The sequence below is a fragment of the Notolepis coatsorum genome (assembly GCF_963971535.1).
Source record: "Notolepis coatsorum genome assembly, chromosome: 8".
Classification (NCBI taxonomy): Eukaryota; Metazoa; Chordata; class Actinopteri; order Aulopiformes; family Paralepididae; genus Notolepis; species Notolepis coatsorum.
The window spans coordinates 136,699,738-136,724,737 of NC_140172.1; the positions used below are offsets into that span (position 1 = coordinate 136,699,738).

Consider the following 25,000-nt stretch of genomic DNA (forward strand, 5'->3'; position numbering starts at 1 on the left):
CAGAGCCGGTATGTGATGACTCTCTTGGGGAGTGTGAGACAGTGATGAGAATAGTCCCCGCATGTTCCAGGGCTTGACATTAGGCTTGTCCTATTGTCTGGGACTATTGTCCCTATTTCTGCTCTGCACTATATAGAATTGTATATTAGTACATTGCATAGAATATTGTATATTGTATGGTAACTCAGTTACTTCTATTCTGCATCGAACATTGCTACATATGTCTATACTGAACACTGTGACCTTTTTGTACTTCTATTTTACACATGCTATACTATTTTATTTCATACTAAGTATCTTGTCTAGCACAGTCCTCTGAGCGTAACAGTAAGAAGCATTTTGTATAAAAGTATTCTGTACTTCTGTATGACAACTATTAAAGAAACTTGAACTTGAACTTGGGACAAGTAAATAAAATGGTCCGGACAAGCATAATACAATTTAACTTGTCCGACTGGACAAGTAAAAAAAAAATATATATATATATATCTTCCCAAACGAATAGTAACGTTATTCCATCTGATCAGAAAGTGCCTGTCTCACAGTGTCACACTGGAAACTCTCAATCTCTGTACGTTAATATTACTTGTCCCGGACAAGCGGCGAGCGTCTTCTGAGTGCTCGCTTAGTTGACACAGACAGTGGCACGAGACCCGCGGAAACTATCAGAACGTTTAATAGAATGTTTAATAAAAGTGGTTGTTTTGTTGTTACCTGTTGATCTAATGTGCCTATTAAGAAATTATTTCCAATATAAATACAATAATTTTTTTGAATGGTGTTATTTATGGAAATAACAACTATACCGTAATAACAACTATACCGTAATAACAACTATACAACTATAGGCGTAGACCAGGGTTTAACCCCTGGTCGTCAAGAGAGAGGGGAGATGAGAAAGATGAGCTGGTGCTGATGGGGAGTGAAGATGAGGCTGGAGGACTGATCATAAAGTATATACCCCACACACACAAATGCACACACACTGTGTATTTAAGTTAAATCATAATAATTGTCCAAATATCTTGTCGGTTTTATAAATTTTTTAATAGGCCTTTATTTTCACAAGTACATTTCGGTCAAGTAAGGTTTAGCTTTCGGACAAGTAAAATAGCTTTAATGTCAAGCCCTGATGTTCTCTCTTGGGTTAGCAGTGATGAGAATAGTCACGTGTGTTCTCTCTGGGTTAGCAGTGATGAGAATAGTCACGTGTGTTCTCTCTTGGGTTAGCAGTGATGAGAATAGTCACGTGTGTTCTCTCTTGGGTTAGCAGGGATGAGAATAGTCACGTGTGTTCTCTCTTGGGTTAGCAGTGATGAGAATAGTCACGTGTGTTCTCTCTTGGGTTAGCAGTGATGAGAATAGTCACGTGTGTTCTCTCTTGGGTTAGCAGTGATGAGAATAGTCACGTGTGTTCTCTCTTGGGTTAGCAGTGATGAGAATAGTCACGTGTGTTCTCTCTTGGGTTAGCAGTGATGAGAATAGTCACGTGTGTTCTCTCTTGGGTTAGCAGTGATGAGAATAGTCACGTGTGTTCTCTCTTGGGTTAGCAGTGATGAGAATAGTCACGTGTGTTCTCTCTTGGGTTAGCAGTGATGAGAATAGTCACGTGTGTTCTCTCTTGGGTTAGCAGTGATGAGAATGTGTGGTTGTAAAGACTAAAACTAAAAAGGTAACATTGATGTTTGTGACAGAATAGCCTGTTCTCTCATTCTCTCTACTGGGATCAATGTCTGTCGTCTTAATCAATAAGAATTAGTGACGGGGAATGAACTTCCCTCTCAAAGACAAACAGACATGCCTTGCCTCACTTCATACAATGATTTCTGGAACTGCCTGACTGTCACATTTGACATTAACCAAGCACTTTACACAGTCACTCTTACTGTCGAGATATTCGAAAGCTTGTATCGAACCAGGAGATATATAATCCATATTTCTCTATTTGAGCGATCTCGTGTCCCTCTATGTGAATAACAAGTCAACTTTGCATTTTGACAGGTTTCACATGACTCTTGGCATCAGAATCTAGTATCAGGCAAATTCCCTTAATTTCGATACCCTGTTCTAGCTTGGTTAGTGCACACATCACCCCACACATCACTCCACACATCACCCCACACAGCACCCCACACATCACCCCACACATCACTCCACACATCACCCCACACAGCACCCCACACAGCACCCCACACAGCACCCCACACATCACCCCACACATCACCCCACACATCACTCCACACATCACCCCACACATCACCCCACACATCACCCCACACATCACCCCACACATCACTCCACACATCACCCCACACAGCACCCCACACATCACCCCACACATCACTCCACACATCACCCCACACATCACCCCACACATCACCCCACACATCACTCCACACATCACCCCACACAGCACCCCACATAGCACCCCACACATCACTCCACACATCACTCCACACATCACTCCACACATCACCCCACACATCACTGACTCCACACATCACTCCACACATCACTCCACACATCACTCTACACATCACCCCACACATCACCCCACACATCACCCCACACATCACCTCACACATCACTCCACACATCACTCCACACATCACTCTACACATCACCCCACACATCACCCCACACATCACCTCACACATCACCCCACACATCACTCCACACATCACCCCACACATCACCCCACACATCACCTCACACATCACCCCACACATCACTCCACACATCACCCCACACATCACCCCACACATCACCTCACACATCACCTCACACATCACCCCACACATCATATACGGCGTAGATTGATAGCGAGCGGTAGTTATTATTATTATTATTATTATTATTATTATTATTATTATTATTATTATTATTATTATTATTATTATTATTATTATTATTATTATTATCCTCATCCCCACCCGCGTAGAATGATACGAGGCGAGTCTGGCCACTGGCCAATCAGAAATGCGCAAACCAGAAATGCGGCTACGGAAAGAAATAGACCCTCTCTATTGTAAACAAAACAAACGCTCGCTATGAATCTACATAAAAAGAACGCAGTAACAAACTAACAAACCATTTAGCAACTACTTGGAGAGATAATTAATATACAACATGGAAACGAGATAAAGAACATGTTTGAGGCGCTGCTGGAGTCAACTGGACTAACGTAACGTTACTACATCTCGACCACCGCAGACTTTGGTGAGTGCAATGTGTTCACTGAAACTCAAGTTGATCAACGGATTTTGACTGTACGAAATCTGCCAGGGAATCTCATAATACTAATCAAACAATATAAATATAGTCCTTTCATGCACAATTGATATCCTAACTATTCTAACGTTGCAATGCTTTGATTGATATCTTAAACAACGTTGCAACTTGCAAGATGGTGAATGAATGAATGAATGAAAACTTTATTTAACAGATTGCAGAATGGGTACAATACAGTACGGCTCAATACATACAATTGTTAAGGGGATGCAGACCTGAGAAAGACGTTTGTCTTGTTTCCATCAGGGTCCCCCATTTTCAATTCATATAGACATTTATGACATACACAACATACATGACATTTATGGCATAGGGACATATAGGTATTTAGTACTGATACATTTGTGACATAAATGGTATTCAAATATACAGTACTGTTACCCCTAGCTTTGGGTAGGGCGTTCCACATTGTTGTGGCATAATTGCGAAACGTGTTTAGTCCCTTGTTTGAGCCGAATCTGGGTTTTACATGATTTGTTGAGCTTCCTCTGGTGTAGTGGTTGTGGTATTCACTGACCTTTGGGAAGTATTTTGACATGTACATGGGTACCCCGGTCGTATAGTGTATCTTGTAGACCAGGCCCATTGCAAGTTGCTGTACTCTGTTGTCTACTCTAAGCCATCCTAGGTTGTCAAAGTGGGCAGGGGTGAGGTGGGTTCTGGGGTTCAGGTCAAGTAGTAGTCTGACCAGTTTGTTTTGTGATGTTTGTAATTTAGTTTTAAGCGCCTTTGAGGTGCTTTGGTACCATGAGGTGCACGCATAGTCGTAGTACCCTTGAATTATAATGGTTATAATGAAACGCTCCGGCGACATCAAGGCTGTTCCTTCAACCGGCGCACTTCTTATTATATCGACTCGGGACAACATTTGTTTGTGTCATATTTGTGTTTGTATCTAGACCACATTGCTTAGCAGAGTTCGGTGATGTGAATGGAAACTGTCAAGTTGATCAACCGAGTTTGAGTACTATCTGGGGCATGGGACTCGGGAGCAATCTTTTTTTTTTATTTTATTTTTAAATAACTAAAGTTACTTTTCACAGTAACTCATTACTTTTGGGTGTAAGTAACTAGTACAGTAACGAAGTTACTTTGAAATGAAGTAACTAGTAAAGTAACTGAGTTACTATTTTTCAGTAACTAGCACAACACTGCACCCCACACATCACCTCACACATCACTCCACACATCACCCCACACATCACCCCACACATCACTCCACACATCACTCCACACATCACTCCACACATCACCCCACACATCACTCCACACATCACTCCACACATCACTCCACACATCACTCCACACATCACCCCACACATCACTCCACACATCACTCCACACATCACTCCACACATCACCCCACACATCACTCTACACATCACTCCACACATCACTCCACACATCACTCCACACATCACTCCACACATCACCCCACACATCACTCCACACATCACTCTACACATCACTCTACACATCACTCCACACATCACTCCACACATCACCCCACACATCACCCCACACATCACCCCACACATCACCCCACACATCACCCCACCCCACACATCACCCCACACATCACTCCACACATCACCCCACCCCACACATCACCCCACACATCACTCCACACATCACCCCACCCCACACATCACCCCACACATCACCCCACCCCACACATCACCCCACACATCACTCTACACATCACTCCACACATCACTCCACACATCACTCCACACATCACCCCACACATCACCCCACACATCACCCCACACATCACTCCACACATCACTCCACAAAAAAAAGCAAAAAGCAATACTTTTATTTCACACTTTTCGAAAAGCTCTGTGGATATATATATATATATATATATATATATTAGTGCTGTCAAACGATTAAAATATTTAACTCGATTAATCGCATGATTGTCCATAGTTAACTCGCGATTAATCGCAAATTAATCGCATTTATTTTTTATTTTTATTTTTTTTACCTTAAACAGATCTTTTTCAAGTTCCAAGTTTTAATACTCTTATCAACATGCGAGTCAACAAATGCTTGCTTTGTGCAGCCATTTAACACAAAAGGATGACCCTCATGCATTGCAAATTTGCATCAAATTCAAAACAGAGTGATGCACAAAATAACTTAAAAGAAAATAATAATTTAAAACAATGAATAAAGTGTGCATGAAATAATAGGGGAAAGAAAACGTTAGGAACTTGTTACATTCACACACACAAGGGCTGATTAATCACACACCCCCCTCTCTCCCTCACACACACTCTCCCAGATCTTTTTCTCTTTTGCCCCTTCCTCATCTCTCTCACCCCCCTCTCTCTCTATATCTCACACACACACACACACACACACACACACACACACACACACACACACACACACACACACACACACACACACACACACACACACACACACACACACACACACACACACACACACACACTTCAGAAACAAACATAGTATCAATGAGAGCATCAATAATACACCTGAGTGAAGTCTAGTAAAAAAATTTATTTTTTTTATTTTTTTAGTTAATCTTGAGTTAAAAAAATTAGTGGCATTAATAGAATCGGGAGTTAACGCGATATTAACGCAATATATTTGACAGCCTTAATATATATATATATATATATATTTTGTGTGATATCTATAGCACCTTTAAATGTTCAAACTGTAATGGTCAATAAATTCAACGTATTATTGTATTATATTAACAATTGTAATACAATGGTGGAATAAACTGCCCACCCCAGTTAGGACAGCCGAAACCGGTCCAATCTTTCGCCGTCGACTAAAGACGCACTTCTTCAACCATTATCTGACATTTTATTTTTATTAAACGATCTAACCTTAACTAACCTTACTGTCATGCACTTGTCCTAATAAACTAACCTACACTGTAGCACTCAACACTTTGATGAACATTGTTACTCAGCTGATAGAGTTGTGCCCTTCCTGATGACTTGTCGTACAGAACTTGTAAGTCGCTTTGGATAAAAGCGTCAGCTAAATGACTAAATGTAAATGTAAATGATTACATAAGCGTTTGAACTAGTTTGAATTGTTTAAACCAGATTGAAAGAGTGACACCACATTCCCCCAGCAGCACCGCCGTGTGATCAGCCAGCAGTCTGACTTCTTCTGAGACGCGGTCTCGTCGTTATGAAACGGGGCCGTGTGGCCGGTATGGTCGGCCGGTCAACATTCTCACTGACGGTCAACAGTTAATGAGTTAACCATCGGCATGCCTTCACTCTAGAGCGGCGGTGGAGCAGACTCGCTCCTGGTGAGCCGTGCGTCCTAGAAAACAGGTCACCTTGTTGCAGGACAGGATTAGCTTCTTACTCCCAGGCTCCATATGTCTCCGCTGCCAGCCCGCCCGCCCCGTCTCTTTTATATGTCCTTGTTTACGTCTTCCTTCCTGCCCCTGTAACCGCTGCAGGGGTGGCGCCGCGCGCTGCACCCCGTGGTCTGACCTCTGACCTCTCGGATGTAGCGCACGTTTAGAGGAGGGGGGTGTTTGTGTGTGTGTGTGTTTCTAAAGGGATATTAATGAAGAGGCCAATTGCACTTATCTGGTTTGAACGTGGCTGAACCTTAACTGTTGTTGCAAAATGTTTACTTCAACTCTGACCGTCAGTTTCCCCTTCAGCGTGTTTTCATTTCCATCAGTCATTAGCCAGATAAGGCTGAGGAGCCCAGGCTGCAGCTCATACAGCGTCTAGATGTTTGCAGCCTGAGGCCAGACGTAAAACACGTCAACCAGGGAAATAAAACCTACTGGTAGCTTCAATCCCCTCTCCTCACCCTCCCCTCTCCTCTCCTCTCCTCACCCTCTCCTCTCCTCTCCTCTCCTCTCCTCTCCTCTCCTCTCCTCTCCTCTCCTCTCCTCTCCTCTCCTCTCCTCTCCTCTCCTCTCCTCTCCTCTCCTCTCCTCTCCTTTTCTCTTCACCTCTTTGCTCTCATCTCCTCTCCTCGCCTGTGTTCTCTCCTCTCTTCTCTTCTCTTCTCTTCTCTTCTCACTGATAGACTAAGTGCAATGTTTACCAAACCAAACAAAATGTACATACTTATTTAGCAGAAATGGAAACACCAACACAATTAAATTAACATAAATAAATACATTATGTGTATCTATCAGTTAAATTGCATATTTATATAGGTTAATTCATTTATACACACACACATGTATCTATATATTTTTATTTATATGTATTATTCTATATTATACTTCTATATACTATACTATATAATTGTTTTCTTTTTTAAATTATCATTCCCTCTTCTACTCTGCCTACTTTAGTCTTTTCTCCTTTTCTTGTGTCTGATGTCCTGCGTGCCCTGCAAACATTAGATCCTAAAAAGACCGCTGGCCCTGACGTCATTGACCCCTATTTTCTAAAAATTGCAGCTCCTATTATAGCTCAACCCTTGACAGATATGAGATGAACAATTATCTGCCTATTTCTAACCTCTGCGTCCTATCTAAAATTCTGGAGTCTTTAGTATCTTCCCAACTAAGGCTTTTTCTAGACTCCCATTCCATCTTAAATACCATGCAGTCTGGTTTTAGAACCAAGCATAGTAGCCTTAGTGTGACTGCATTCTTAGAAGTTATAGATAACATCAGGGCTGCTACTGACAATAAGTATTTTTGTGTTGCCTTGTTTATTGACCTGACTAAGGCTTTCGATGCTGTCGATCATCACATATTATTCAATACTCCCTGAGGGTGGGTTTCAGTCTAACTGTGGTTGCTTGGTCTCCTTGACCGTACACAGTGTGTTAGGCGTGGTGACTCTGTCTCTGATCCAATTACTTTAGAGAAGGGGGTTCCACAAGGATACATTTTGGGTCCGCTTCTTTTTATATTATATGTAAATAACATCTGTGATCATTTAACTCACTCCCGGTACCATATATATGCTGATGATACAGTTATGTATTCTTGTGCTCCTTCTCTTGAGGCCACTGTCAAACATTTACAGTCTGATTTTGCCTCCTTGCAGCATACTCTCATTGACTCAAAACTGCTATTGAATGGTAGCAAAACAGTGGGCAATGGTATTTGCCTGCTGGGCTGGTGACAGTGGAGTGCAGCTCTTTAAACCCTGTTCTTTCCCTCTTGTGTTTCTGTGCAGATGAGCGCGAGGCGGTGCAGAAGAAGACCTTCACCAAGTGGGTGAACTCCCACCTGGGCCGCGTGACCTGCCGCATCGGTGACCTCTACACCGACCTGCGCGACGGCCGCATGCTGATACGCCTGCTGGAGGTGCTATCAGGAGAGCAGCTGGTCAGTTCAGAAACCTCTTCTTATTCTGTCCTCTCAGAAACCTCTTCTTATTCTGTCCTAACTCAGAAACCTCTTCTTATTCTGTCCTAACTCAGAAACCTCTTCTTATTCTGCTCTAACTCAGAAACCACTTCTTATTCTGTCCTAACTAAGAAACCACTTCTTATTCTGTCCTAACTCAGAAACCTCTTCTTATTCTGTCCTAACTCAGAAACCACTTCTTATTCTGTCCTAACTCAGAAACCTCTTCTTATTCTGTCCTAACTCAGAAACCTCTTCTTATTCTGTCCTAACTCAGAAACCACTTCTTCTGCTCTAACTCAGAAACCTCTTCTTATTCTGCTCTAACTCAGAAACCTCTTCTTATTCTGCTCTAACTCAGAAACCTCTTCTTATTCTGTCCTAACTCAGAAACCTATTCTTATTCTGCTCTAACTCAGAAACCACTTCTTATTCTGCTCTAACTCAGAAACCACTTCTTATTCTGCTCTAACTCAGAAACCACTTCTTATTCTGCTCTAACTCAGAAACCACTTCTTATTCTGCTCTAACTCAGAAACCACTTCTTCTGCTCTAACTCAGAAACCACTTCTTCTGCTCTAACTCAGAAACCACTTCTTCTGTCCTCTCAGAAACCTCTTCTTCTGTCCTCTCAGAAACCACTTCTTCTGTCCTCTCAGAAACCACTTCTTCTGTCCTCTCAGAAACCTCTTCTTCTGTCCTCTCAGAAACCACTTATTTTGTCCTCTCAGAAACCTCTTCTTCTGTCCTCTCAGAAACCTCTTCTTCTGTCCTCTCAGAAACCTCTTCTTCTGTCCTCTCAGAAACCACTTCTTCTGTCCTCTCAGAAACCACTTCTTCTGTCCTCTCAGAAACCTCTTCTTCTGTCCTCTCAGAAACCTCTTCTTCTGTCCTCTCAGAAACCACTTCTTCTGTCCTCTCAGAAACCACTTCTTCTGTCCTCTCAGAAACCTCTTCTTCTGTCCTCTCAGAAACCACTTCTTCTGTCCTCTCAGAAACCACTTCTTTTGTCCTCTCAGAAACCACTTATTCTGTCCTCTCAGAAACCACTTCTTCCGTCCTCTCAGAAACCACTTCTTTTGTCCTCTCAGAAACCACTTCTTCTGTCCTCTCAGAAACCACTTCTTCTGTCCTCTCAGAAACCTCTTCTTCTGTCCTCTCAGAAACCACTTCTTCTGTCCTCTCAGAAACCACTTCTTCTGTCCTCTCAGAAACCTCTTCTTCTGTCCTCTCAGAAACCACTTATTTTGTCCTCTCAGAAACCACTTCTTTTGTCCTCTCAGAAACCTCTTCTTCTGTCCTCTCAGAAACCTCTTCTTCTGTCCTCTCAGAAACCACTTCTTCTGTCCTCTCAGAAACCTCTTCTTCTGTCCTCTCAGAAACCACTTCTTCTGTCCTCTCAGAAACCACTTCTTCTGTCCTCTCAGAAACCTCTTCTTCTGTCCTCTCAGAAACCACGTCTTCTGTCCTCTCAGAAACCACTTCTTTTGTCCTCTCAGAAACCTCTTCTTCTGTCCTCTCAGAAACCACTTCTTCTGTCCTCTCAGAAACCTCTTCTTCTGTCCTCTCAGAAACCACTTCTTCTGTCCTCTCAGAAACCTCTTCTTCTGTCCTCTCAGAAACCTCTTCTTCTGTCCTCTCAGAAACCACTTCTTCTGTCCTCTCAGAAGCCACTTCTTCTGTCCTCTCAGAAACCACTTCTTTTGTCCTCTCAGAAACCACTTCTTCTGTCCTCTCAGAAACCACTTCTTCTGTCCTCTCAGAAACCACTTCTTCTGTCCTCTCAGAAACCTCTTCTTCTGTCCTCTCAGAAACCACTTCTTCTGTCCTCTCAGAAGCCACTTCTGCTCTAACTCAGAAACCACGTCTTCTGTCCTCTCAGAAACCACTTCTTCTGTCCTCTCAGAAACCTCTTCTTCTGTCCTCTCAGAAACCACTTCTTCTGTCCTCTCAGAAACCTCCTCTTCTGTCCTCTCAGAAACCTCCTCTTCTGTCCTCTCAGAAACTACTTCTTCTGTCCTCTCAGAAACCTCCTCTTCTGTCCTCTCAGAAACCTCTTCTTCTGTCCTCTCAGAAACCTCTTCTTCTGTCCTCTCAGAAACCACTTCTTCTGTCCTCTCAGAAACCACTTCTTTTGTCCTCTCAGAAATCACTTATTTTGTCCTCTCAGAAACCACTTCTTTTGTCCTCTCAGAAACCTCTTCTTCTGTCCTCTCAGAAACCACTTATTTTGTCCTCTCAGAAACCACTTCTTCTGTCCTCTCAGAAACCTCTTCTTCTGTCCTCTCAGAAACCACTTCTTTTGTCCTCTCAGAAACCTCTTCTTCTGTCCTCTCAGAAACCACTTCTTTTGTCCTCTCAGAAACCACTTCTTCTGTCCTCTCAGAAACCTCTTCTTCTGTCCTCTCAGAAACCACTTCTTCTGTCCTCTCAGAAACCTCCTCTTCTGTCCTCTCAGAAACCACTTTCCTTGCACGTGCCATCTGCGGCTTAAGGAATAAAGGATAAAGGGATATCTTATCTTATCTTATTATGAAAGAAGCACATGGGGGTTCATTTTGATAGTCATTTTCAACATGTGTAGCCCTTCATGCTTGCTCATCCCAGCTGTGATGTAAAGCTATGTAAAGTCCTCATTTGGATGATCTGATGGAAGAACAAGTTGGATCCCCTTCATCGACTTCATTGTCCTGTCAGACACACAAATGCAACGTCAGACAGTGATTTCCATATTACGATTCACTCATGTGAATGGAGGGTGGGGCGTTAGGAATAATAATAGGAATAATTGCATTGCATGCCTCAGCGCTTTGTCTGAACCATTCTGGCATATGGCATTTGAGCCACATGATAACTGCGTAGGGCCCATTGCATGGCAGCCCCAGCAAACCACTGTTGACACGATCAACGTGAGTCTCTTCACGCATCAAAGTGAGTCTCTGCTACGCCTCACACAGCAACGTGGGCAGCTTGGCCAGTAGGAGATGTAACAGTAACAATTGAATCATGTTTACTTTTACGTTACCCTGTTTAGTGTTGTTTAGGTAAAGGGTTAGTGACAAACATGTTCTGTCATTTCTATTGACAAGATGAACAACTTCTCTCTCTCTGTCTCCCTCTTTCTCTGTCTCTCCCTCTCTCTCTCCCTCTTTCTGTCTCTCTATTTCTCTCTCTCTCCCTCTCCTCCCCCCCCCTCTCTCTCCTCACCAGCCGAGGCCTACTAAGGGTCGTATGCGTATCCACTGTCTGGAGAATGTAGACAAAGCGCTGCAGTTCCTGAAGGAGCAGAAGGTTCACCTGGAGAACATGGGTTCTCACGACATCGTGGACGGAAACCACCGCCTCACCCTGGGCCTCATCTGGACCATCATCCTCCGCTTCCAGGTGAGGAGCCTCTAACCCTAACCTAACCCTAACTGGCCAGCAGCGTAACTAGTAAGACGAGGTAAGGGATATGTACAGATATAGATATAGTATCTACAGATGTGTAAAACGGATTATATGCAGGTATGTACAGACAGATGTGGATATATATATATATATATATATATATATATATATATGGTGAGTATATATATATACAGTATATGGTATATACAGCATTATTGTACATGCTATCATACAGAGTTATTTTTTTTAATCTTTTTCCCCCTCCTTTTTCCTCCGATTTTTCTCCCATCCCAATGTTAGTCGTTATGCCAATTCCCAATCCCCTTCCTGGTCGCTGCGCACTTAACCCCCCCAGTCGGTCTGGGAGAGTGGAGGCTACCACGTGCTTCCTCCGACACACGTCTAGCCAATCAACCGCTTCTTTTCACCTGGCAGCGCGGACTCTCACTGAGAGGGTGTAACGTGTGGAAGGATCACACTACCCCCCTTAGATCCTATCCGCGCTGAGCAGGCGCCCCGACCGAACTGTAGGAGTCGCTGTTTACAACGACCCGGACCCACTCCGCCAGCTTTCCCACCCTCTAATACAGCCAATTGTATTAGTGTGAACGGCCAGCCCAGCTGGTGACAACGCCGGAGCTGTGAGCTGGATTCGAACAGGCGAATCCAGCGTCTCCGGTGTTTGGTGACGAACGAAATCTCCGCTACGCCACCTGACCGCCCTTATCATACAGAGTTATATGGGTTATGTGCAGCTGTATGAGTAGGTATATAGAATTATTATTATGCAGGTATATTCAGACGGATATGGATATATATGTATATATATGCGGTAAATATAAATATATATATATGGTATATACAGCACTATTGTACATGCTATCATACAGAGTTATATGGGTAGACTATAGTATGAGGTAGGTAGTTGTGAATTTCCTGAATTCCCTGAATTTCCCCAAGAGGATCAATAAAGTATCTAGATAAATAGATAGATAGATACTTTATTAATCCCCTTGGGGAATCTGACAGCTCACACAGCATACAGATGTTGACAGTTCACATTCAGTTTCACTTATGTCTGCATCATGAATAAAAAATAAGCACATGATAAAATCCAATTAAATCAAATTAAATCAAATAAAAAATCTATCTGTTATAGCAGCAAGCATTACTGCATCACAGCAATCTATCATGATAACACAATCAAGTATCTATCTGTTATAGCAGCAAGCATTACAGCATCAATCTATCATGATAACACAATAAAGTATATATCTGTTATAGCAGCAAGCATTACAGCATCAATCTATCATGATAACACAATAAAGTATCTATCTGTTATAGCACCAAGCATTACAGCATCACAGCAATCTATCATGATAACACAATAAAGCCGACCGACTTATTTCATTTGTTGGTCCTTATCATCATTTGGCAGGCAGACAATGACAATACCGAATATGTCCAGCAGATGGCGCCCACGAGGGCCTAGTGTAGTGATCCTCTCTACAGATAGTTGTGGAGTCGACCGCATACAGACAGGGTGTCATTACGCTGATGACCACAGCGGCTTCACCTGCACCACCTGCTTCTCCCGGCCTCTTGTTCACGCAGCCCGTGTTTCCATCTCTGGTCCGTTGGTCGTTTTTGGTGTTTTATTACAAAACTGAACTAGGAATTGGGGCGCCAGGGTGGCACAACCACGTACAGCGCTGTGGTGCAACACGGCCGTCCCGGGTTTGACTCCCGGGCCCGGCGACCTTTGCCGAATGTCTTCCCCATCTATCTCCCATACTTCCTCTCTCTCTCTGCCGGACTGCCCGGAGGGGAAAAAAACAATAAAAATCTACCAAAAACATAATAAAAAATTAATAAAAAACTGAACTAGGAAAGCAGTTTTGTTTTTTTGCTCAAAAGTATTTAGGGAACGTGCAATGTCTGGCTAACCAGCTTTAGCTTTCAGCTGACTCACATTATTAACGCTCACTAAGTTTAAAACCCACTAGTTTAAACTACAGAACCACGTGTGGAGATTTCCTTTTCAGCATATAATCTAAGAACAAGTCTAGCAGAGCAGGTTTGTTTATGTAAAGGTTGCCTACACTCTTTGCACACATTACAACATGATCTCTCAGCGGGCCTCATGGTAGCATGTTCACTGCTATGAAGCTCTCATTCCAATCCACACAAACCACCTCACAGTAGCTTAGCCATCTATATGCATTCATATACCTACCTACTGCTTTCACAACTGTCTACAACTGCCCTACCAACTACCTACCTCTACCTCATACTATAGTCTACCCATATAACTGTATGATAGCATGTACAATAGTGCTGTACATGCTGTGTCTGTATATATATAGTACACTTCAGGTGTTCCCCAGACAGCAGTGCACTTCAGGTGTTCCCCAGACAGTAGTACACTTCAGGTGTTCCCCAGACAGTACACTTCAGGTGTTCCCCAGACAGCAGTGCACTTCAGGTGTTCCCCAGACAGCAGTGCACTTCAGGTGTTCCCCAGACAGTACACTTCAGGTGTTCCCCAGACAGCAGTGCACCTCAGGTGTTCCCCAGACAGCAGTACACTTCAGGTGTTCCCCAGACAGAAGTGCACTTCAGGTGTTCCCCAGACAGTACACTTCAGGTGTTCCCCAGACAGTGCACTTCAGGTGTTCCCCAGACAGCAGTGCACTTCAGGTGTTCCCCAGACAGTACACTTCAGGTGTTCCCCAGACAGTGCACTTCAGGTGTTCCCCAGACAGCAGTGCACTTCAGGTGTTCCCCAGACAGCAGTACACTTCAGGTGTTCCCCAGACAGTACACTTCAGGTGTTCCCCAGACAGTGCACTTCAGGTGTTCCCCAGACAGCAGTACACTTCAGGTGTTCCCCAGACAGCAGTGCACTTCAGGTGTTCCCCAGACAGCAGTGCACTTCAGGTGTTCCCCAGACAGCAGTGCACTTCAGGTGTTCCCCAGACAGCAGTGCACTTCAGGTGTTCCCCAGGCAGCAGTGCACTTCAGGTGTTCCCCAGACAGCAGTGCACTTCAGGTGTTCCCCAGACAGCAGTGCACTTCAGGTGTTCCCCAGGCAGCAGTACACTTCAGGTGTTCCCCAGGCAGCAGTGCACTTCAGGTGTTCCCCAGACAGCAGTGCACTTCAGGTGTTCCCCAGACAGCAGTACACTTCAGGTGTTCCCCAGGCAGCAGTGCACTTCAGGTGTTCCCCAGGCAGCAGTGCACTTCAGGTGTTCCCCAGGCAGCAGTGCACTTCAGGTGTTCCCCAGGCAGCAGTGCACTTCAGGTGTTCCCCAGGCAGCAGTACACTTCAGGTGTTCCCCAGGCAGCAGTGCACTTCAGGTGTTCCCCAGACAGCAGTGCACTTCAGGTGTTCCCCAGGCAGCAGTGCACTTCAGGTGTTCCCCAGACAGTACACTTCAGGTGTTCCCCAGGCAGCAGTGCACTTCAGGTGTTCCCCAGGCAGCAGTGCACTTCAGGTGTTCCCCAGACAGCAGTGCACTTCAGGTGTTCCCCAGGCAGCAGTACACTTCAGGTGTTCCCCAGACAGTACACTTCAGGTGTTCCCCAGACAGCAGTGCACTTCAGGTGTTCCCCAGACAGCAGTGCACTTCAGGTGTTCCCCAGACAGCAGTGCACTTCAGGTGTTCCCCAGGCAGCAGTGCACTGGGGGGTGTTGAGAGCGTCTCCCGAGACATCATCCACATGTCAGCTTCCCGACACGTCAGAACGTGTCGAGCGTGAACATCTGTACGGTCAAACCTGGGCGCATGTCAGCTTCAGCCTCAGGAGGACACACACCTCTGTGGAAACGAATCCCGTTCTATAACCAGTCGCTGAGAGGGAGTCACAGAGCTTGGGGGGGGGGGGTTCTCACCTCCAGGAGTCCCATGATGTAATACTAGATCCTGTGCAGAAAGTACTTAGGATGTCACCTAACGTAATGGCATTAGATTAGAAAAAAAACATCAAGTCTGTGTGGTTGTTGCTTTCACCCCCCCCCCACATTATCTAACCTCCCTCTTAAAACACACCGCTTGGCTTCAGGACGTCAGGTCTCGGCACGTCTCCTACTCTCCCTTCAGGCAAACAAACACGTGGGAATAAGAGGCCAATTATTGCCGGCTTGCGGTTTTCACGGGAGATTCAGTTTCTAGGTTAAAAAGTTTCCCTTTGTGTGGCCTTATTTCCCCCCATGGAAAAAACATAATTGCCGTTATGGCCTGTTTGAGATATTCTGCCCACAGTAGAGACGACACAGTGGGTTCATGCCGGCGCTGGGGCCGCTTCAGGCTGCTGCTTCAGGGCAGGGCTGTACGTTAACTTTTTTTGCACATAGCACTGGTGCTACAGAGGTTGATAGTTTTGTAGCACAGGCCAAAATCTTGTAGCACAAGTATAAAACGTGTTATATTTGTAACAGTCACAAATGTGCCTATTGTATTTGTGTTATTTAGTTGCAGTGCCATGTTTGGCTGTCATTTAGTATATCGCCATGTGTTATTATTACTATAATAGTAATACTCTCATATGCTATTTTCAATTAATATCATAAACAACATAAGGAATATTAGCATAATTTTGAGTGGACTGAAGGAATGAGTCAGCGTTAATAGTTTTAAATGCAAATAATTTATTGAAACATAGAAGTGGGGTCGGTTGGGACACACACACACAATGGGGGACCCTGATGTAAACAAGACAAACGTCTTTCTCTGGTCTGCATCCCCTTAACAATTGTGTGTATTGAGCCGTACTGTACTGTACCCATTCTGCAATCTGTTAAATAAAGTTTACATTCATTCATTCACACACACTGTTTCAACTCACCACCCCCGCATCATATTGTAGTCTAGTCTGTCTTCAAACTTCCACTCCTCTCGAAATTTTTTATATTTGAATATCAACATTATCTGTCCATCCTCAGTTTACTATAATATACTCCTGTCCTGAGTCCTGACTAGTGACTTCATCGTCTTTCCAAACGCACGCACGCACACACACACACAGGGAAGGGAGAGAGTGCCCCCCCATTTCCCTTTCCACACTGTGTCTGCTGGCTCTGCGCCCTCTGATCAGGATTAGCTTGTTAGCTTGCTAACGTTGTAGTGATTGTAATGGTACATAAACGTTAATTGCAGGCGATGTGCGCATAAAGGAATGGCGACGGTGCAAAGCATGTAGATGCATTTGACCCGTTGCGAGAAAAAAAAAACACCACGGACTTATTTCGGGACGTGTAGGCGCACTGCTGTGTTACGCAGCAGCAGTGCGCACCAACACGCTGCTCTGCTTGCAAGCACGGATAGGGCGGATATGACTCGTCGAGTTGTCACGGAGTTTTTTCAAAATAAGAGTATCATATGCACCTGAATGTTGCTAGCTGTCGAGCCTAGTTATTATAGCTGGAGCTGCGCGTGGGCAGAAATGAGACCCGCTACAGGATTTTCAAAATAAGAGTATCTATATGAACCGAATCCCTATCGCACCAGTGCTAGTGAAGTAAATCCATTCATCGCACAGACCGCTGTTGCTGTAGCATGTGCGATATATATGTCGCACTGTACAGGCCTGCTTCAGGGGGCCGTTCGTCAACAAGGGCTCCGGTTCCCCAGAGACCACGTCTAGTCAACATCTGTGGACAAAGTGTCCTTTGATTTATGGACACATTTGTAATCCGTCGCTGCTAATCACATTCAATGGTTAACCGCGCCAACATGTGTCGCCGCTGTGTTTATTGGAGCGGGGGGAGAGAGGGAGAGATAGAGAGGGAGAGATAGGGAGAGAGAGAGAGAGAGATAGAGAGAGAGATGGGGGGGGAGAAAGAGAGGGAGAGGGAGAGAGAGAGATAGAGATAGAGATAGAGAGAGAGATAGAGATAGAGATGGGGGGGGAGAAAGAGAGGGAGAGATAGAGAGAGAGAGGGGGGGGGGGGAGAGAGAGAGAGAGAGGGGGGGGGAAAGAGAGGGAGAGGGAGAGATAGAGATAGAGAGAGAGAGAGAGAGGGGGGGGGGAGAGAGAGAGAGAGCCGCGAGACTGTTCCACAGAGGTTCCTGCCGCATGACATTCCACACATGCATAATTCAAACGGAGCCGGTGGATGTTAGCCAGGGTTTCACGCCATCATGCGACTCAATCGGCCACGCCCCCCCCCCCCCCCCCCTTCCGCTACCTCTCGCTGTGGGCCTCGTCCCGGGGCTGGAGACGCAGCAAGGACGCTTAGGTCCAGGACCGTCTCCATGCGGTCCCTTCTTCTCCCCACAGCACTTGGATGTGTTTTTAAAATGGGGTCAAATTAACTCAAAGTTGAACCAAAGTAAACTTCATATTAGATTAAAATTCAAATGTATTGTCATTATACGGCACAACTTACTCTACATACACACCACCAAGTGTCTATCACTATCACACACCTCCAAGTGTTTATCACATATCACCAAGAGTGTGTGGGTAACGCAAGGTTCTGTGAACAGATCTATAAGTAAACGTATATAATGTATTATACTAAATTATGTTATATCAAGTCAAATTTAATGGAAGAAAAAATTTAAATGTAAGGGGGTAGGGATCAATAAGCTTAGCTTCCCTCTACTCCTTTTTTGAACATGTCAACTAACTAACCACATTGCTCTTGACTTTTTGTTTATAATTTCTTTTTCATTATGATTGTTTTGGTTGACGGAGCTTGATACTGTGATTTGTTTGGAGGAATATAAAATAAACGTTTTCATTCATTCATTCATTCATTCAGATCCAGGACATCAGCGTGGAGACGGAGGACAACAAGGAGAGGAGGTCGGCCAAAGATGCCCTGCTGCTCTGGTGCCAGATGAAGACGGCCGGGTGAGACAGAGTTACTGACAGAGAGAGGCTTTAATGAATGAGACAGGAGTTACTGACAGAGAGAGGCTTTAATTAATGAGACAGAGTTACTGACAGAGAGAGGCTTTAATGAATGAGACAGGAGTTACTGACAGAGAGAGGCTTTAATTAATGAGACAGGAGTTACTGACAGAGAGAGGCTTTAATTAATGAGACAGAGTTACTGACAGAGAGAGGCTTTAATGAATGAGACAGGAGTTACTGACAGAGAGAGGCTTTAATTAATGAGACAGAGTTACTGACAGAGAGAGGCTTTAATTAATGAGACAGAGTTACTGACATAGAGAGGCTTTAATTAATGAGACAGAGTTACTGACATAGAGAGGCTTTAATTAATGAGACAGAGTTACTGACAGAGAGAGGCTTTAATTAATGAGACAGAGTTACTGACATAGAGAGGCTTTAAACACCATCTCACAGGAGTTACTGACATAGAGAGGTGTCTGGATGTGATGTCATCAGGTGTACAGTCTGGATGTGATGTCATCAGGTGTACAGTCTGGATGTGATGTCATCAGGTGTACAGTCTGGATGTGATGTCATCAGGTGTACAGTCTGGAGCAGCTTGAGTTCTTTATTCTAGATTAACACTCCTACGCAGAGAGTTGGACGACATTTCACTGTCAAACATCTCTGCCTATGAGTATGTAAACTAACCAGTGATATTTTCTACTTTACAAATATGAACCAAAAATGGGTTGAAAAACAAATTGAGCGTCGTCCATGCAGCCATGTTTAATGACAATGAACACAATATAATATAGTATGTATAGATATAATATATATAGGTATATAGTCACTTATTTTAATGTGAATGTCTCCAGACCTGAGGTGTGGCCAGCAGTAGCAACTCAACTCCAACCCACACATCAGACCAAAACTAAAGAATGTAAACAAAGTGCAACACCAAGAGGTCGCCGCTGTGTGACAGCGTTACATATTCTACCAAGGAACTGCTTAGCAATGCATATAATATATACAGAGCTGAATACACTATCAAAACCTGACATCTCAGTGTTTTATTCATAATATGCAATCAGATACTGTTGTAACAAAGCAGTAGACGGTTGTGTTACAGTATTTAGTAAACAGCATCATGGCTCCTGTGACCACAGCTGTTGTTTACCAGACACACTCGCTCTTAAAGCTGCAGTAAGCAACTTCTGAGTGAGTTAACAATGTTGTCTTACCCCCTTCTCCACTCTCTTACCCCCTTCTCCACTCTCTTACCCCCTTCTGCACTGTCTTACCCCCTTCTCCACTCTCTTAAATACAGAGCCAGTGCATAATTAAGGAACATTTTACTGTAAATGTGCCAGGTTGGCTAATTTTTAACTGTAGTCTCTGGGGCAGGTGACATGAGCAGTACAATAATTAAGACAGTACAATAATTAAAACACAGTAGGAATCAGTAGGTTACAATACACTAAAATACATTAAAATAAACACATTAAAATACATTACAATACATCACAACCCCTCAGTTAAAATAAAGTAACAACCCCTTAGTTAAAATAAAATTGTGGTAATGATATACTTGTTATAATAATAATAATAATAATAATAATAATAATAATAATAATAATAATAATAATAATAATAATAATAATAATGATAATAATAATAATAATAATAATAATAATAATAATAATAATAATAATAATAATAATAATAATAATAATAATAATAATAATAATAATAATAATAAACCACAGTAATAGTACCGGATTACATGTTATATGACAAATGATAGTAATGATTTACCCTATGGTGAAATGTCCAAGCAGCACATGTGCTTCTAAAGTTAATAATTTATGTAAATGGCTATAAATTGAGGAGCATAATTTGTGAAAATGATAATTCATTGCATTCGTTCTTTACTTTTAGAAGCCTGCTATGCTGTGACTAGACCCGTCACACTGTGTGATCCTGTACTGTGTATACCACATCAATACTGTGTTGTTCTTTTGGCCGGATTCCCGTAGTGATTCCCAAAGCAGTGACTGCTTTACTGAGTTGATGATTAACCTTCTGTGTGTTGTCGCAGTGAAAGGGTTAACCGTTTGGTAGTGCGGCAGTGAAAGGGTTGACCTGCTGTCGTGTGGCAGTGAAAGGGTTAACCTTCTGTGTATTGTCGCAGTGAAAGGGTTAACTGTTTGGTAGTGCGGCAGTGAAAGGGTTAACCTCCTCTGTGGTTCTGGTCCTCTGAGTTGATGATTAACCCCCTCTGGTCTGGTCCTCTCTCTGCAGATACCCCAACGTCAACGTCCACAACTTCACCACCAGCTGGAGGGATGGCCTGGCCTTCAGCGCCATCGTTCACAAGCACAGGTCATTAACCCCCTATCTCTCTCTATCTCTCTCTGTCTCTCTCTCTATCTCTCTCTGTCTCTCTGTCTATCTCTCTGTCTCTCTCTATCTCTCTATCTCTCTCTCTCTATCTGTCTCTCTATCTCTCTCTCTCTCTCTCTCTCTCTCTCTATCTCTCTCTCTCTCTCTCTCTCTCTCTCTCTATACACTGTATATATATGTCTGTCTCTCTAATATTAAAGGTGCTGTATGTGGTCTTTTTTGTTTGTTAACACATTGACCGCCGGAGGTCGCTGTGGGCGTATGGCCGTTTGTGCCAGTGCTCTGTTCAATGGAGAGAATGCCGTGTTTGCGAGTGCTAAAACTATATTAAATATTATAGCTATGGATCTAATAACGTTGTCGATTGTCAGTGAGTTTCTTCTGGTCAACAATGCAAAAAAACAGATTATTTTTTCATCCGTACATTTACGTTTTATACCGTGGTGAATATGAGTATAGTTTGAGGGATTCTGAGTAATCCCAGGAAAGGACGCAAAAACAGCCCTTTAGTTAAATCCACTTATCACGTTGCCATTTTTCGCCTGATTATCGAATCTTCCTGAAATCAACGCTAGATTATCGTTATTATGTCTCCTCATGCATGCATGAAAGGGGGCTTGGAGCGGGGCGCCCCTCCGTGCTGTGATGTGACCAACGGGAAACAGCACACACAGATTCCACACAGACAGCTTCGATCGCGGGAGAAAAAAATATCAGATCAACGCAAGATTGGATATATACCGTCTCTGATGTAATGCAAAAAAAAAATCCACGTTATCCAAGTCCGTCCCACGTTATCCGGCATTGCATATGACCGAGGGGGGGGGGGGGGGCAGCCTAGTTGATGCATCGTTGTAAGCGCTTGTCCTGCCGGAGTATTTAAACCCTGCCCGCACGGCTCAGCTCGGCCCAGAAAACAAACTACATTGTTTCAAATTGAGTGCAGTAGCGGCCGCAAGGCGGTAGGCGGCGTTATTGACCGTCTGCGATCTCAGACACATTCAGTACAGCATGCACAGGCTGCCCCGATTAATTATGAATGGCAATAGCGAGTAAAAGAAATACCGAAACAGAAACGTAGATCTACGTTTCCGGCACTCAAGCGCTGGGCCACATAAACGTAGATCTACGTTTTCGGCAACCAAAGGGTTAAAATATGTGTTCTGCATGTTAAATATCTGTACAATCTGACAGCCATCACTGATATAGAGTGTCTGGTCAGTAACATTGGTCCCAGTCCCTCCACTCTGCAGCATAAATAGAAGATACATTTCCTGGTATCCTGACAGAGAGGGGGGTGAACTAACTGACAGAGAGGGGGGTGAACTAACTGTGACAGAGAGGGGGGTGAACTAACTGACAGAGAGGGGGGTGAACTAACTGTGACAGAGAGGGGGGTGAACTAACTGACAGAGAGGGGGGTGAACTAGGGCTGGGCGATATGGCAAAAAATCATATTGTGATAACGATATGATAATGTTATCATATTTCTCGATATCGATAATTATCGAAATTGTTATAAGTACATTTTTTTTTCTTTTTTTTTTGCTTTTTTTGCAGCAATTCTTTGTCGTTGCCGCCATCTTTAGTGTTACATCCCCTCACACTCCAGTTCTCAGGCTGCAGCTGGTTTAAAAGCTAAAGTAAACCGGCTTCTCTGCTGGCTGTGGCTCCAGGGGAGTTGAACAGTTCTGGCTCTGCTAGTTTATTTTCGATCTTTTGGCGCTTTTTTGGTGGACAAACCACCGCACATGTGCACCGTGACTCGTGACTGGAGTCTAGCTCTGCTAGCACACATAGCCTACTGTGTACAGACGGTTTCAAACTGTATTTTAAATTAGAAAGCAAACAAAATAAATGGACAAGAGAAAAATAAATCTCAATTTGGTCAGTATTGTCATTTGGACAAGCAAAGCCATCACTTTAAGTTGCTGGTTTTAAAACTGCCCTGTTGCAGGTAAAAAAAATTAAATAAAAAATTATATAAAAAGAAAATATCGATTATTAAAATATATCGCGATATTTATCGTTATCGTTATATCGCCCAGCCCTAGGGTGAACTAACTGACAGAGAGGGGGGTGAACTAACTGTGACAGAGAGGGGGGTGAACTAACTGACAGAGAGGGGGGTGAACTAACTGTGACAGAGAGGGGGATGAACTAACTGTGACAGAGAGGGGGATGAACTAACTGACAGAGAGGGGATGAACTAACTGACAGAGAGGGGGGTGAAATAACTGTGACAGAGAGGGGATGAACTAACTGACAGAGAGGGGGGTGAACTAACTGACAGAGAGGGGGATGAACTAACTGACAGAGAGGGGGGTGAACTAACTGTGACAGAGAGGGGATGAACTAACTGACAGAGAGGGGGGTGAACTAACTGACAGAGAGGGGGATGAACTAACTGACAGAGAGGGGGGTGAACTAACTGACAGAGAGGGGGATGAACTAACTGACAGAGAGGGGATGAACTAACTGACAGAGAGGGGGGTGAACTAACTGACAGAGAGGGGATGAACTAACTGACAGAGAGGGGATGAACTAACTGTGACAGAGAGGGGGATGAACTAACTGACAGAGAGGGGGGTGAACTAACTGACAGAGAGGGGATGAACTAACTGACAGAGAGGGGATGAACTAACTGTGACAGAGAGGGGGGTGAACTAACTGACAGAGAGGGGATGAACTAACTGACAGAGAGGGGATGAACTAACTGACAGAGAGGGGGATGAACTAACTGACAGAGAGGGGATGAACTAACTGACAGAGAGGGGGGTGAACCAACTGACAGAGAGGGGGGTGAACCAACTGACAGAGAGGGGGGTGAACTAACTGGCAGAGAGGGGGATGAACTAACTGTGACAGAGAGGGGGATGAACTAACTGACAGAGAGGGGATGAACTAACTGACAGAGAGGGGGATGAACTAACTGACAGAGAGGGGGATGAACTAACTGACAGAGAGGGGGGTGAACTAACTGACAGAGAGGGGGATGAACTAACTGACAGAGAGGGGGATGAACTAACTGACAGAGAGGGGGATGAACTAACTGACAGAGAGGGGATGAACTAACTGACAGAGAGGGGGATGAACTAACTGACAGAGAGGGGATGAACTAACTGACAGAGAGGGGATGAACTAACTGACAGAGAGGGGGGTGAACTAACTGACAGATAGGGGATGAACTAACTGACAGAGAGGGGATGAACTAACTGACAGAGAGGGGGGTGAGCCAACTGACAGAGAGGGGGATGAACTAACTGACAGAGAGGGGGATGAACTAACTGACAGAGAGGGGATGAACTAACTGACAGAGAGGGGATGAACCAACTGACAGAGAGGGGGGTGAACTAACTGACAGAGAGGGGGGTGAACTAACTGTGACAGAGAGGGGGATGAACTAACTGACAGAGAGGGGATGAACTAACTGACAGAGAGGGGATGAACTAACTGACAGAGAGGGGGGTGAACTAACTGTGACAGAGAGGGGGATGAACTAACTGACAGAGAGGGGATGAACTAACTGACAGAGAGGGGAATGAACTAACTGCCAGAGAGGGGGATGAACTAACTGTGATGAAAAGGTATTCGGTCAGCTTGTCCTTTCTATTCTTCTCATTCCTCTTGTCTAACGAGGAGCACCTGTCACACCTCTTGTCACCTCCTCTCTGGAGCGTCTTCACCTCCTCTCTGGAGCGTCTTCACCTCCTCTGGAGCGTCTTCACCTCC

The 25,000-nt window shown here is 44.1% G+C and overlaps 1 protein-coding gene across 2 annotated transcripts in view; it reads left to right on the forward strand.

Annotated features, from left to right (window-relative positions):
- Positions 1 to 25,000, forward strand: part of sptbn2 (spectrin, beta, non-erythrocytic 2) — a 124,519-nt gene that overhangs the window by 34,571 nt on the left and 64,948 nt on the right. For both annotated transcript variants that reach the window (XM_084320646.1, XM_084320647.1), the window contains exons 2-5: positions 8,454 to 8,605; positions 11,837 to 12,010; positions 18,786 to 18,877; positions 21,167 to 21,247. In XM_084320646.1, the coding sequence (XP_084176772.1) occupies positions 8,454 to 8,605; positions 11,837 to 12,010; positions 18,786 to 18,877; positions 21,167 to 21,247 (499 nt within the window). The remainder of the gene's footprint in view (positions 1 to 8,453; positions 8,606 to 11,836; positions 12,011 to 18,785; positions 18,878 to 21,166; positions 21,248 to 25,000) is intronic.